The sequence below is a fragment of the Rhinatrema bivittatum genome, chromosome 9, assembly GCF_901001135.1.
Source record: "Rhinatrema bivittatum chromosome 9, aRhiBiv1.1, whole genome shotgun sequence".
Taxonomy (NCBI): domain Eukaryota; kingdom Metazoa; phylum Chordata; class Amphibia; order Gymnophiona; family Rhinatrematidae; genus Rhinatrema; species Rhinatrema bivittatum.
In genome coordinates this window covers 122,122,934-122,138,575 of record NC_042623.1, presented here as the reverse complement: position 1 = coordinate 122,138,575, position 15,642 = coordinate 122,122,934, and the positions used below count along the sequence as shown (strand labels likewise).

General features: G+C 45.0%; 1 protein-coding gene across 1 annotated transcript; it reads left to right on the top strand.

Annotated features, from left to right (window-relative positions):
- Positions 1-272: 272 nt before the first annotated feature.
- Positions 273-15,065, top strand: C9H12orf66 (chromosome 9 C12orf66 homolog). Its single transcript, XM_029616555.1, has 3 exons — positions 273-762; positions 5,529-5,817; positions 14,065-15,065. Exons 1-3 carry the CDS (start codon positions 492-494, stop codon positions 14,873-14,875), a joined length of 1,371 nt encoding a protein of 456 aa, XP_029472415.1. The 5' UTR covers positions 273-491; the 3' UTR covers positions 14,876-15,065.
- The last annotated feature ends 577 nt before the right edge of the window (positions 15,066-15,642 follow it).

Genomic DNA, 15,642 nt, shown 5'->3' with positions numbered 1-15,642 from the left:
GCCACCAGTAAAACACTAAATCCCATACGGACAAAAATGCTGAACGGCGTAGTGGGCTTTGCTATTTATACAAATCCTCGTACAGTTTAAACAGTTGCGCTAAATATTGTTTATTGATAGAACAACCGGGGATGGAGGGGATTTCACGTTAGCCCGTCCAACGCCCCCCTCCTCGCCCAGGAAAGACTTTTAAAGAAAGAAGGCGGGAGAACATTACGGAGGCGGAAATAAGTTACAGTTGCCAAGAGCAACCGATCACATCCGGGGTTAAAGCGCCATGTTGACGGCGCAAAGTAGCGGCTGGGGGGGGCGGTGCTTGTTACCCGGTTTTTGTTGTGTTGCGATTTCTGCTGCGCGCGTGCGTCTAACGGGAGCGAGAGAGCGCTCTCAAGATTTGCTCCTGGACCGAGCGCAAACGGCCAGGGAGCTGCGGATGGGGACCTAGGGAAGGCGGGGACGGAAGAGAGCGCCCTCGCCTGAGCTCCGCGGGGATGTTGCGGGAGAGCGGCTCGGCCACTTGGGAGGAGATGAGTGACTCGATCTCCTTGGCGCCCCCGGTGCCGGTGGAGCAAGCCGTGCTGGAAACGTTCTTCTCGCATCTGGGGATCTTCTCCTACGATAAAGCGAAAGATAACGTGGAAAAGGAGAAGGAGATGAACAAGAGCGCCGGGGCCAGCTGGTGCTTAATGCTGGCCGCTCTGGCACATCTGGCAGCGGCGGAGAAAGCGTATCACAGCATGACCTTCTTGGGCCAGAAGCTAGGTAGGACTCTCTCCCTCGGCTGACAAATGTAAAGCCCCGCATTAGTAAATAAAACTGTCCCCCAAACCAACCAGGGCCGGTGCAAGGTTATGAGGCGCCCTAGGCGAAACTTACAGCCTGCTGCCCCCCCCTCGCATTTGAAAACCCCAGCATGCATTGGCGAGATAGCCACATAACTTTTCTACCGCTTCTGATGAGGAGCAAGTCTGTAGCTCTCAAGTTTACAGTTACAGGACAGGGTGAGGGGTCTGGGCCAACTGGGTGACATGCAGGATGAAGAGCCAGAGGGGGTCTGAAAGACCTGGTGGATGAACTGGTGGGCTAACTGGAAAAGTGGCTTACATAAGCATGTTTTAAAATGTGCTTACATCCCGCACATAAAAGCTAACAAAGTCCTAGGGAAGACTTGCACTAGCTTTGCTCGAGTAACCTCTTAAAATCACGAACATACTTGCATGTGGTGAGTATATTTTAAAATATAGATATGCACAATTTAAAATTCTAGCATATATTCACTCGTGTACTGATGAGCCCGTGGATGGGTGCATGTGCACTCATTTTAAAATGACCATCACATTGTGTTGTCACCTCAGGTACAGCAACACATTTTTCTTCCAATGACAGACACTTTGTAAAGTAACTTAAAACCATAAAAAAGGCACTCCTAACCTATATAGTAAACTTACCATTTATCATAAGAACATAAACTCCGAGGTCTTAAAACAACAACAAAACCCTACCTACCAAAAAGAGGCAGCACTGCAAATATTACACCAAGTCCTAGAATACCAATGCGCTTCCTATTGGGGAAGCAGATCAAACTGACACAGGGGTGACTAACTCCAGTCCTTGAGAGCCACAAACGGGCCAGGATTTCAGGATATCCATAATGAATATACATGAGATAGATTTGCATATAATGGAGTTGACCACCCATATGCTAGCAGAATCATTTACCTCTGTCATACATGCAGACCCTGAGCAGACTCCTCACCTAATAGAGGGGGCCGATACAATACAGTGCGCTCAGCTGAGCACACTGTTAACCCACAGTTGGACGCAGGTTGTAGAGGCACGTTAATAACCCTCTTATGCATCGGCCCAAGAGTAAGAGCTCACAGCTTAGAAATGTGCAGACAAAAACTGAAATGGAAATCCCAAGAAATCGGACTTTATAAGCAGGGCAATGCTGGAAAAAGAGAAACAGAAATTTCTTCCTGTACTTTGCAAAATACAAAAACGGAAGAGATGCCTATTTTGCAAAGGTTAAATTTATAAACCCAAACAATATAACATGAAAAAATTATGAATTCAAAAAAAGACCTGTTATATGGATGTCAATAATCTTGAGTGTACCTTCATACGATGCTGTAAAAAAATACGGCTATCGTGACTGTGAAGCCTATGTGTAGGCTTTAAAAATCATTAGGTACCCCAGTGTTGGAATGCAAACTTTTGTAGTGCTCACTGTCCACTGTGCAATTGTTGCTAAAATGATCACGTGGATACTGTTGCAATATTCACTTATCTCAAAATTGTAGTCGGTCTTGCCTCAGCCGACATCCTGATGTTTCGGAGGCTGGCTCCTTCTTCAAGGGCTGGATAAGCAGCCCAAAAAATGTACCAGAAAATACTGCTGTTCTGTACTTCCTCCGACTTAAAATCGTGGCGTATTAAGTCGGAGGAAGAAAAAGGATGAGAATGTTTAAAAAAAAAAAAAAAAAGTGTGCCAGTGGACAGGTTAGGAAAAGGGATGCTCAATTAATGAGTGTTCCTTTTCCTAACCCCCTGACAGCCACCTCTCCTGGGCGCCTGCTGCCAAGGAGGCGCTAGGGATACAAATTTGTCCCTAGTGCCTCCCTTTTAGCACGACACCTCATTTAAATATTTGATTGCGCACTCAGGAGAGATGGCTGGGCGCTGGTTAGAAAAGCGGACGCTCAACACTGAGTGCTCGTTTTCCGCACAGATTTATTGGATTGGCCTGATAATGTTTAGCAGTGGAGGGAGTCTTTTTGCTGAGGTGACAGCAGAATTTGGATGTATTTTTTTTTTTCCTCTCTGGTTGTAATGTGAACTGTCGTGGTTCTCTCTGCACCTGTTTTTATGATTATTGCTATTATATTTTAGTTATTATGTTCTCTTCCTTCCTGGAAAGAGAATTCATGAAAGAATACATTGATATTTGTTTTATGACATGATTGATTGGATCTGATGTTTATGCGTTCTTTTCTTTTTATATGATATCCTTGTGTATTTGCAAACTGCAATAAATATAAAAATTGTTACAGATTAATAAGAAATGTTTACTAGGTCCTTGAAATAGAGTTAATATATCTTAAAGTTTCACTCTCAACGTTTGTTGTAGGCTACTTAGAAAACCCATTGTAGGATGTATGCTAAGACATTATTTATCAATAAGAGTCCAACTAATAGGGCTCAGACCTGCATGTCTACAGTCCGCCTATGTTAACTTTGGGCCCATCCAAAAATCAGTTCGGGCTATGCCACTGCCAGTGAGTCCTTCTCCCCCCACATCTTCCCTCTCATAGGCCTTTTCCTTCAGAAAGCAGGCTAAAAATGAGAACAAAAAAAACTAATTCTGAAAAAATAGGTTAGTTGTTTTTCATTTTGTCTAAGTAAAAAAGCTAGCAAAAAAAGCTGACTAGGAAAAATAAATTTTTGCCCTGGCTTTAAAAAATGTTGTCTGGTTCCTGAGTTGTCTAAATATTTTCTACACCTGATTAATGAATATCCATTACTAGTGGAAGGTTCTATCCAAGTTGAAAGGCAATAATGGAAAGTACGCATCTGTGTTCACTGCCCTGTCCTTCCTCCATACTCAGAAATTCACCCTCTCTGGTTTATATTCGATGGGATGTACTTCTCACGGCGCATGTTACCTGCAGAGAGCTTGGACTGTGTTTTTAAGTACGTATGCATGTGCTGATATTTGCACCCACGGGAAATGCATTGAAGGCAAAACTCCTTTTAATTGGATTTCCCCTTAACTTATGATTTCTAAAGGGCATTTTTGGTTAGGGCACTGACGGAACTTTTTTTCTACCAGTAAGCACCAGTAGCTAGTACTGGTACCTTTTTCCCGACAGAGGCAGATGTAGCACCTGCAGGGTCCTGTGGACACTGAAAAATGAGGCAACAATGGGAGTGAGTGCATGGGCACAAATAAGACCTGCTGCATAGCCAGAAGGATGTGGCACAGAAAGAGGGCACAGCAGTAGCCTCATGGGCCTGAAGAATGCACAGCTTTCAGGAAGTGGCCACGTGGCTGCCCAGGCCTGAAGGAGGCATGGGCTGGAGAAGGATGTAAAGTAGCCTTTGAGGTAGGATGGGTATAAGGGGGGTGGTGCTGAGGTAGGATTGGGGAGAACAGATTGGGATCAGAGAAGGGAATGGGGAGAATGTTGGACCTGAATTGAGAGGGGATCTTGCTGAAATTGGGGGAAAGAGGGAAGAGTGCTGGGGTGGGGTGAGCAGAGGTCAAGGAGGGGAATACCGGGGTTGAACTGGGGGAGCACAGGGAGAAAAGGTGCCATGGTAATATTTCCATACATGACACCAAAATGAATCCCAAAAGTCAATGTTGTCTCTTCGGATTTATGGAATTTAGACATGGTTTCTGAAGTTATGCCCTTGCAGTTGGTTAATTATCGCCGACTATTCATGTACCCTGTTTGTACATGAGGACATACAACATTGGTAGAAACTTCTGTTCAGTCCCACTTACCATTGTGACCTGAATTGTTCAAAGCAATTGTTGAGAGTTAAAAAGCAGGACAATTTAAAGACGCACTTCATGTTTCCAGCAAAAATGGGTTAATCCTCACAACTAAGTAGTGCACAGCATAATAGAAGTTTATACATATGTAATGCTCTGCTGCTTCTCTCTGTGTATATTTCACCCTATTGCTATTGATTTTGCTTGCTCTCAGACTGCCAAATTTAAATCACCTGTTTTGTGATCAATCAGGGTGGACTACAATCAAAAGTGGAAGTGGTTTTGAATGTGCTTTATGGTTCAAGTATTTCATGAGCCTGTAAAAGATATTCTTAGCTGATCAATAGGACAAAATACAGGAAGGCTGGAGCACAGAGGGCCAGGAAGCTTTGAATGGTTGGTAAACCAGCTTCTTTAAAAATAATTGTTTTAAACTTAGTTTTTATAGTCTGTAGTATTCTTTTTAAAGGACCAGCAAATGAGATAATGTAGGACATGAGCTTTGGAGACCTCACAGGCCTGTGAAGAATGTCTGAAGAAGAGACCTGTGAGGTCTCTCAAGCTCATGTACTACAACTTTTTTTGTTGTTGATCTTTTGAAAGTATCATAGTCTACAGAGATTCCAGATTTCTTCAGGACCAATATTGCTGAAAGAACATTATTAAATTTAGTTAGCAATATTTGTAGGCATAGGCGTTTCTAACTTGAAATCAAGGTAGAAAAGTAAATTTCAGCACAGAATGAGAACAGGAGACCTTCGCCTATAATTAAGTGCATGAAAGATGCAAGAAGCAGCTGGTGATTATATGGTGTGTGTTTTGTTTTGTTTTTTTATATGATTTTTGTATTCCACTTTTCAGCACTTCAAAGCAGATTACATTCAGGTACTGTAGTTATTTCTCTGTCCACAGAGGGCTCACAATCTAAGGTGTTCTAAAAGATGTATATTATTTTGTTCTGTAATCATCCTGTCATTCTTCTCTAAGTAATATTTTAATAGAATATCCATATTTTTTACATGGACAGGCGGGCAGTCGTTTTTCAGCAGGAAAGATTCCATCCGAAACATTTACACATCCCTGTACAACGAGCTGAAGAAGGTGGTAACGACAGGCCGGAATGCCATTGGAGGCACAGCTCCTCACTTGGAAGAACTCCTCTCCCATTTATCAGAACAACTCTGCTATTTTGTGCAGGCTCGGATGGAAATTGCAGACTTCTATGAGAAAATGTACACCCTCAGTAGCCAAAAGTTTATTAATTCTGAAGAGCTTGTGAACATTTTAGAATCCATACTGAAGAAGTACAGCTCCAGGTTAGTGACCTTGGTGTGATCATTAGCTGTTTCTTTTGATTATACATAAACAACCAATAGCACGAGCTAAAAGAAGTCATAATATAATGTCTGAAACAAACTTCCTTAATTAATGTTTCTAATATGCTTGTACCTTACCTGCAGTACTCTTATTCTAGCTTCAAGAGAAGATATTATTGCTTGTGTATTTTAGAACCTATATCTAAGAATCAGAAAGGGTGGCAGATACTCAGAACAATCTCGAGGCAGTAGCGACAAAAATGGTATCTGAATTCAAGAAAACCTGGAACAAGCCGAGGGATCTCCGAGGGAGGGTCAGGGATTGTAGAGCTAAGCAATTGTGTGGATGGGCCGTAGGGTCTCTCTCTGCCATCATGTTTCTATGTTTCTAAAATGCACAAGAGGGTACTTCTTTCAAGAGAAAGGAGGCTCTATAACAAGAGGTCATGTGATGAGGTAAAAGGCAGACCAGACTTAGGAGTAATCTAAGGAAATATTTATTCACAAAAAGGGTTGTAGATGCATGGAAAGCCTCCCTATGGAGGTAGTAGGGACAAGGACAGTATTGCAGTTCAAGAGAGCATGGAACAAGCATAAAGGATTTCTGAGGGAGATGAAGAGACTATAAAGCTAAGGAAGAGATGTGAATGGGCAGCCTGGATGGGCTGTATGGTCTTTTATCTGTGGTCATATTCTATGATTTTGTGTGTCTCGGTATCCCCTCTCCTTTTGTTTATTTGAAAAAGACACTGGTTGGATCTTTCAGTGCTTCCCTAGCTCTTCTTTTGACCATACGTTTCTAGTCCATGTCCACGCTGTCTGCTCTGCAGAGGTCAATATGCCACACAACATTTTTGTTAATGTAGGTGTGCCTTGGACTTCAAAAGGTTGAGAAATATTTCCCTAATGGAGACATGATGGGGGGAAAAAAGGGTAGGGGAGAAGAATCTGATGGGGACAGAGAAAGGTGGAAGAAGTGGTGACTGTAGAGAAATCAAAAAAATAAAAACACCACCGGATACAGATTATACGAAATATGTTTGTTCCATGCTGCTTTAATTTGCATTCATTGCAATACAAAATTATTTTCTTATGTTGCAGGGATATAACAGACCTGCTTATCAAATATTCCCTATTTGATAAGCAGGTCTGTTTTTGATCTGGGACAGGTGTACCGTATTTCCACGACAATAACCCGCCCACGTATATAACCCGCCCACACACATAACCCGCAGGTTTTCAAGATTTATGAAAAAAAGTTTTAATATACCCCGCCTCCTCATATAACCCGCAATTCAAAAAAAAAATAAATTTTTAAATACCTGTCGGAGGGCCGCGTGGGTCCAGGCGGGCGGCGGGAGCCGGGTGGTCGCGTGTTAAATCTAGGCCGCGGGCGGGTGGGCGCTTGTTCCAGGCGGGGGCGGGTGGACGCGCGTTAGTTCGAGACGGCCGGCGGGTGGTCGCGTGTTAAATCTAGGCCGGGTCGCACAGGCGCGCATTCATTCACTGCCGGTGGGGGCAGCCCCCACCGGCAGTGAATGAATGCGCGCCGAAAGCAGCTTGTTCCAGGCGGCGGTGGCGGGTGGACGCGCGTTAGTTCGAGGCGGGTGGTCGCGTGTTAAATCTAGGCCGGGTCGCTCAAGGCAATCTAGGCCGGGTCGCTCAAGGCAGTCACATGCCGTGACGTCACGGCATGTGACTGCCTTGAGCATCGAATCGCAGGGGTCGCATTCATTCACTGCCGGTGGGGGCTGGGGCAGCCCCCACCGGCAGTGAATGAATTCATTCATCCAGGCGGAGGAGCCGGCTGCTTTCAGCTGCCGCTGCCGGCTGCTTTCGGCGCTCAAGGCAGTAGCGGCGAAAGCAGCCGGCTCCTCCGCCGGGATGAATGAATGCGACCCCTGCGATTCGATGCTCAAGGCAGTCACATGCCGTGACGTCACGGCATGTGACTGCCTTGAGCGACCCGGCCTAGATTGCCTTGAGCGACCCGGCCTAGATTTAACACGCGACCACCCGCCTCGAACTAACGCGCGTCCACCCGCCACCGCCGCCTGGAACAAGCTGCTTTCGGCGCGCATTCATTCACTGCCGGTGGGGGCTGCCCCCACCGGCAGTGAATGAATGCGCGCCTGTGCGACCCGGCCTAGATTTAACACGCGACCACCCGCCGGCCGTCTCGAACTAACGCGCGTCCACCCGCCCCCGCCGCCGCCTGGAACAAGCGCCCACCCGCCTGCGGCCTAGATTTAACACGCGACCAATCAGGAAGCGGCCGGGCGCAGGGATAGGACGGACTCCTCTCAGCTGCAGCCTATTCAGAGTCGGGAAACTTTATTGGTTGTAAAATTTTTTCTGGATAACCCGCCCACGTTTATACCCCGCGGGGGGCATGCGGGGTAGGTAAAAACGCACATTACCCGCGGGTTATATGCGTGGAAATACGGTAATTGTTGGAGGGTGGGAAGTTATGCAGAGGGATGAGGTGCTAATGGGATTTGCTGGAGTGTGATGGGGTGGAGGAGAGCGGAGGTGGTGAGCAAGAAGACTGGATGTTGGGCATATGGTTGTCTGGGTGGCTAGTCTGGTGGAGCAGATAAGTATGGTTTTTTTTGTAATGTCATATAATTTTGGTGTATTATGGCTCTGAATACAACCTGTTATGGTTTTATGTATTTTAATGCTTTGTTTATATGATGTGTACCACTTAGATACACATTTGTAAAATAAACAATCTCTAAAATTTAAATACATGAAATGAAATATGGAAAGTTTTGCAGCAACATATTGGAATTTCCACAATAGCTGTGTGTGTGTGTGTACATTTTTTTTTTTTTTTTTAAACATGCATATGTGAGAAATCAGTAGGGAGTAGAGCCCTGAGCTGTTTGGTCCCTGAAGTATTGTTTGGTCATTGAAATGGTATAAAGTTTATTACACTATTGTATTGTTAAAGCACCTGCATATATTTATAAGAATGTTGAATTGCTGTTTGTTTAATATATTGTTTAAAAGAAATTATAGTAATTACTTTTGCATAATTTTAATTTTTTTGTGCTTATTTTCTTAGGATGTAATCTTTGATTTTTCCTCCTTGGACAAGCAGGATGAATAGTCACATGTATGGTGATGACACCTATATGTGTGACTGTTAATCCTGGTGTCCATGGAGAACACCAGTTACAGGTAAGCAACTCTTGTTATCTGAAAGGGACAGTTTGCACAGGCTCTCAATACAGTAGTAATGCAACAGCTCAGTAGAAAGCCATCCCTAGACTAATGGTGTTTGGGCATTTGCAGTATTCAGGCAATACCTCTTGAATCACGGAGGACACCTGTATGTTATGATTTAAGAAAAACTCAAGGCATGTGGATTTGATGAGTGAACTTACATACAAGACAAACTGTGGTTGAAATATCTTTGAAAGCCTTTCTGTTCATTGCAAGTCATCTTGGGTTTTCAAATCAGGAAATGTTAGGCTATCTTATAACATGCTATTGCTATTTTAAGAGAATATACATGTTTGGTTATGGGTAGAGGATAGATTTCTTGTCTGCATTTTATTGCATTGTCTTGTGGTTTGTTTTTTTTTAATTTTGTATTTTAAAAAAAATATGTAAACACTAATTTCCTAGCGTGTAGCAGATGGACTCAAGACCAATGGGTATAGTGTACTCCTGATAGCAGTTGGAGACGGGTCAGCCCCTAGTACATATACCCCTGCAGGAAGTGCAGCTCTTCAGTATTTTCCGTCTCCATAGCAGTTAGGGACTATCTGCATGCTCTCATAGCGTTAGAACAAAATTCAACGGAGAAAACCCAAATTCGGAAGAAAACTTACCTGAAGACGAGCCCTGCTCTCCTGCGGTGATACCCTTGGGTCCCTCCCCCAGTTGAGAATTCCCGAGGTGATTTCCGTGGTCCCTCGGAGGTGAGCCTTGGTCCGATGGCCGAATCGCAGCGAGGACCTAGCTCCCGATCTCGGGCGCGGCTGAGAGGCAGCAGGTGCACCCTGGAGTGCGGCGGTGAAGATATTTGCTCTCTCCCCCCGCAGCCGGAGACCGCCCGGTACGAAACCGGGAAGCGCCGAAGACAAGGAAAGGTAGAAATCTTCAGCATAGACTCCAGTCTCCAAGTTTCGAGGAGTCGCACAGGTCGCCAGCCGGACCTGTGCTGCCGGGTTGATCCGCCCTAGCAGGGCCAGGCCCCGGTTAGTTTCAAGGGTCCTCCCATGTGGAGACCCTCCGAGGTGGTCACCATATTACCCGCGTGGTCGCTGTCGCCATATTGGCCCTATTCGCCGCTCTGTCCACCGTCTCAATCCGGGCGCACAAAATACATGTGCGCATAAAGTTACACGCACGAGGACCACACGCATAAGATATACGCGCATTGCGCGCCTATCGGGCTGAACGCATATCTGCGACTTAGACGCACATCTACTTGCACAACCCGCACGCACATCTTAAATGCGCCAGAGCGCATAAGGGTTTACGCACCTATAGCCATGGCACCACCGGGAACGGAGCTCAAGGCCTCTGCCCAGCATGCCATATCAGAGCCGCACAAAGCAAAGAGGCCAACGCCCAGTGCGAGGGGGTCCTGGGAGATCCAGGCCAGGGCGAGTCCCACCCAGGAGCGAGCACTAGCTCCTCAGTGAGTACCCAGGACCTAGCAAATTCCAGCGGGACACCCCCTCAAATGGGGATCTCCAGGGACTCAACGCCCCTTAGCTTGGACCCAGCGTCTATCTCATGGGTGGAATTCTTCAAAGGGCTATACACCTTCGTCCACATGTAGACGGAGCCTCCGGCTAAACAGCCACAGTCTCCACCAGAAGACCTTTATCCCTCAGGCCACGCTAGGCCTAGACAAATGTTTCCACTGCCCAGAAGCCCCACCTATGAGGACACGGACAACTCTGAAGAGGAAGCAGAGCCCCTAGAAGAAAGGGAACTCCCCCCGGGGACAGAGCCTCACTGAACCATGAGACGCTTCTTCACCAAGTGTGTCAGGGGAGCCCAAGACGAATCCCCTGCTAGAGGGACTCCGTCAGACCTCTCGCCATTTCCCTCTCTTACGAGCCGTCCAGCAGCTAATTGACCTGGAATGGAGTGCTCCAGAGTCCACATTCAAAGGGAGATGAGCTATGGCAGCCATGTACCCCCTGGACCCGGCGGCCAAAGACCTTCTGACATGCCCAAAAGTGGATGCCATGGTCTGCGCTGTCTTGAAGCGCACTACTATCCCAGTGGAGGGAGGAGCAGCGCTCAGAGATGCTCAGGACAGACATCTGGAATCCATCCTTAAACAGTCCTTTGTTGCCGCTATGTCTCTACAAATAGCGGCCTGTTGCACCGTAGTGACACGTGCCTGCCTATCTCAGACCAGGAGCAACACCCCTGGAGAGGCCATGGAACCAGCAGTATCATTCCTTGCGGACGCCACCTCCGATCTGGTGTGCACAGCGGCCAGAGGAGTGTCATCAGCTGTGGCTGCCAGGAGACAATTCTGGCTCCAAAGCTGGTCAGCCGACGCATCTTCCAAAACGCGTTTCACAAGGATGCCCTTCAAAGGATCCCTTCTGTTCGGCAGCGAACTAGAGAAACTGGCCAACAAATGGGGCGAGTCCCCATTGCTGCGCCTACCAGAGGACAGGAGTAAAAGAAACCAGCGACCCTTTCCCCGGGCCTCCAGGGGCAGAGGTTCACAACGCCTCAACCCATACAAAAGCAATTATTAAGCGCCCCACCCTACGGGCAGGAACCAGTCCTTTCGGTACAAGCACAACAAGAGGGGGAACCAGCTCGGGTCCAGGCCCCAGCCGCACCCCACAGTGAGATACTAGCAGGTACCCCCTGCCACTACCTCCACACAGAGACCTGGTGCAACAAGGCCCGATCCTCCACGAGGATCCAACTCAATTCTCTCTTACGGCCTGGCCATTGAGAGGGCTTGCCTGAGAGAGCGGATACTCGAGGGCTGTAATCGACACACTACTCCGAGCACGCAAGTTCTCCACATCTTTAACGTACATATAAGGATTTGGCGAGTATTCGAAGCCTGGTGCGAAGACCACGCTCAATTAAAGTTCCCGTGATCCTGGAATTCCTGCAGAACGGGCTACAGAAGGGTCTGTCCCTCAACTCCATCAAGGTACAGGTAGCCGCGTTGTCATGCTACGGCTCCAAGAGCGAGGGCGACAGCATAGCGTCTCACCCGGACGTTTCACGCTTCCTGAAAGGAGTCAAACACATCCGCCCACCACTAAAGTGGCCGGTACCTCTTTGGAATCTCAACCTGGTCTTGGATTTCCTAGCAGGAGCCTCCTTCAGGCCCCTCCGAGGTCTGTCCCTCCGCCTGTTAACTTTAAAGACAGCATTCCTGCTGGCGGTTTGTTCAGCATGCTGCATTTCAGAATTACAAGCACTGTCCTACCAAGAGCCGTTCCTCAGACTCACCCCGGGAACCATCCAACTATGCACAGTCCCTTTGTTTCTTCCCAAAGTGGTGTCACACTTCCATCTTAACCAAACCATCTCGCTACCATTGCCAGATGAGTTGAAGAATTCAGAAGAGGCTCGTCGTCTACGCCACCTCATCCTCGGCAGATTCCTATCCAGATACCTGGAAACGTCAGAACCCGTACGAAAAACGGACCACCTATTCATCCTTCACAGCAGGAAGAGACAAGGGGAAGTGGCCTCGCGGGCAACCATAGCCCGCTGGATCAAGGAAGTCCATCAAGGCGGCCTACGTAAATGCAGGCAAGCCTCCACCTTTACAGGTCAAGGCCCATTCTACTAGAGCCCAGGCAGTGTCCTGGGCAGAAACCAGAATGCTGTCACCCGCCGAGATTTGCAGGGCGGCGACATGGTCCTCCATCCACACCTTCTCCAGATTCTACCACCTGGATGTCCAGGCTCGGGAGGACACGGCGTTTGCCAGGGCAGTACTAAGCGGGTGACGGGCAGCCTCCCTCCCGGTTCAGGAGGGAGGCTGCCCGCTTTTATACATCCCATTGGTCCTGAGTCCATCTGCTACATGCTAGGAAATGGAGAAATTACTTACCTGATAATTTCGTTTTCCTTAGTGTAGATAGATGGACTCAGTATCCCACCCTTGGCTGCCGTTACACATGGAATTTCGAATGATTCAAGGGTAAGCCATATTTTCATTCACCTAGGACACCCACCCTACCGGGTGTCAACACTTTCCGGTTGAGTATACTGGTGGTCTCCAGCTATAACCAATTCAACCAGATCAAGTTATAAAATTATTCAAGTTAATCAAATTAGTCAGTCACACATATATCCACAATGCTTTTCGAGGAGAATACTGAAGAGCTGCACTTCCTGCAGGGGTATATGTACTAGGGACTGACGTCAGATTGAAATCTGATCCGTCTCCAACTGCTATCAGGAGTACTCTATACCCATTGGTCCTGAGTCCATCTGTCTACACTAAGGAAAACGAAATTATCAGGTAAGTAATTTCTCCATTAAAGATAATTGTAATTTATTACGTGCATTGTATGATTCATTCATATTTTAAATAACATTGTATTTATTTATTAGTTTTTATATACCATTGTTAAGTTAATAACCATCACGACGGTTTACAATAAGGCACCTAAAAATAGCATTAAATATCTAAAAACATTACTAAATGTTAAAAAGTGCCAATCAATTAAAATTCAGTAACAAAAACAGTCTCAAATCTCAAAATTTTAAATGCATGTGAAACATCTAAAAACTAAACCCATTTCTCAAATTTATACTGCATCTAAAAATTAAAACTATTTTAAAGTGTAAATACGTACGTAAAATGGCTTTTGAAAATTCCTACTTTTAAATGCATAACTCCTTTGAAAATTCACTCCAGAGCTTTTAAAATCTGACAGAATGCACATAAAATGTTTTCTCTTAATACTTTTTTTTCTAATAAGCAAAAATCTGTATTGTAATTCAAAAGTCCTTCTGAAGCATGCACTGTTGTCCTTCAGTTACATCTCCCATAAGATTGAAGTTCCTCTGCTTTCAACCTCGTGCCTGGAAGCATAGGACAGTAGTACACACTGCTTTAGCTTTATTACTGTAAAAGCAATGTTTTATTTTATGAATCTGCATGACACATTTTCTTGTAACATTACAGAATTGCTGAGATTTGTTGTTAGTAACAAAACTTTCACTGTTGTGTTTACTATTCCTAATTTATAGAACTGACATTTATTTTTTATTTCCTAGATTTCATCATCCAATCCTCTCTCCTCTGGAAAGCAGTTTTCAGCTAGAGGTAGATGTTCTTGAACATCTTCTAAAGTCCCAGGCTCAAATCTCAGAATGGAAGTTTCTCCCTTCCTTGGTCAACTTGCATAGTGCCCACACGAAACTGCAGACCTGGGGTCAAATATTTGAGAAACAAAGTTTGACTAAGAAGCATCTCTTTGGCGGACAGTCACAGAAAGCAGTGCAACCGCCACATCTTTTTCTCTGGCTGATGAAACTCAAAAACATTCTCCTTGCCAAGTTTAGTTTTTATTTCCATGAGACACTAAGCCGGCAAACTACAGAAATGAAAACTTTTACTGCTAAAACAAATCCTGATTATTTTGGAAAAATCTCAAGTTTCATCAGGAAATATGATGCCATCAATGTTTCTTTAATATTTGACAACCGGGGGTCAGAGAGCTTTCAAGGACATGGTTATCATCATCCTGATTCTTATAGGGAGGCACCAAAGGGAGTGGATCAGTACCCAGCTGTGGTGTCTCTGCCTGGCGATAGACCTGTAATGCACTGGCCCAATGTAATCATGATTATGACTGATAGAACTTCAGACCTAAATAGTTTAGACAAAGTTGTTCACTTCTACGATGACAAAGTACAGAGCACATACTTTATAACACGGCCTGAACCTCATTTTACTATTGTGGTAATATTTGAGTCTAAGAAATCTGAGAGAGATTCTTATTTCATCTCCTTTCTAAATGAACTCTCACATTCCCTTAAAAACTCCAAAGCTTTTGCCAGCCTAAAGCCTGGCTCTAAAGGATAAGTGTTTTTTTAAATTATTGAGTAGTTCAAACCAAAGCAATGTATATTTCTACAAGCAAAAATAATCATAGATGCTGTAAATTTGTTTGGGATTAACCAATATACTCCTCTGTATCTTTTGCTAAAGTTTAATAAAATGTGATGATCTTGTTCATTTTTTAGCTTTTAATAAAGATTATTTGTCCACCCTGTTTGTGGGTGATAGGGTTGGACAAATTTTAGGAAAACTTGGGCACCAATACAAATTTTTTAGGAAGCAGGGGTAAAACATTAATTATAGTTTTTTCATTGTTTGTTTTGATTATGGTATATTTTTATAGCATTTACAAGCAAGAGAGAAATATGACAGAAAAGTAGCAAGTAAGAAACTAAGAAAAAAGATTATAAAACAATCTTGCTGATCAGTTTGAAATAGTCCACAAGTCAGAAGCAAAATGAAAACCTCAATCTCAAAACCAGCAATCATCTTTACTGTAACCCCTGAAACTTAAGACAAAAGTTTGATGTTAGGTCGAGGTGAGACTATTCTGACAACTCCTCCACCCTTTTTCCCTTTACTGAGCTGTAATGGCATATGCAGACTCCTAGGGCCTAGATGATTTGTATAGTGTTAAACCCAGTGTAATTTTGCTGTCTCTTCAGTGATCCGATGAATGAAGCATAGCTCTTGAAAGCCCATCATGGTTCTGTTATTAATCCAATAGAAAGGTATCACCTACACCTTGTTTGATGATCCTTATTTCTGCATATTCAAGTGGACTAACATGG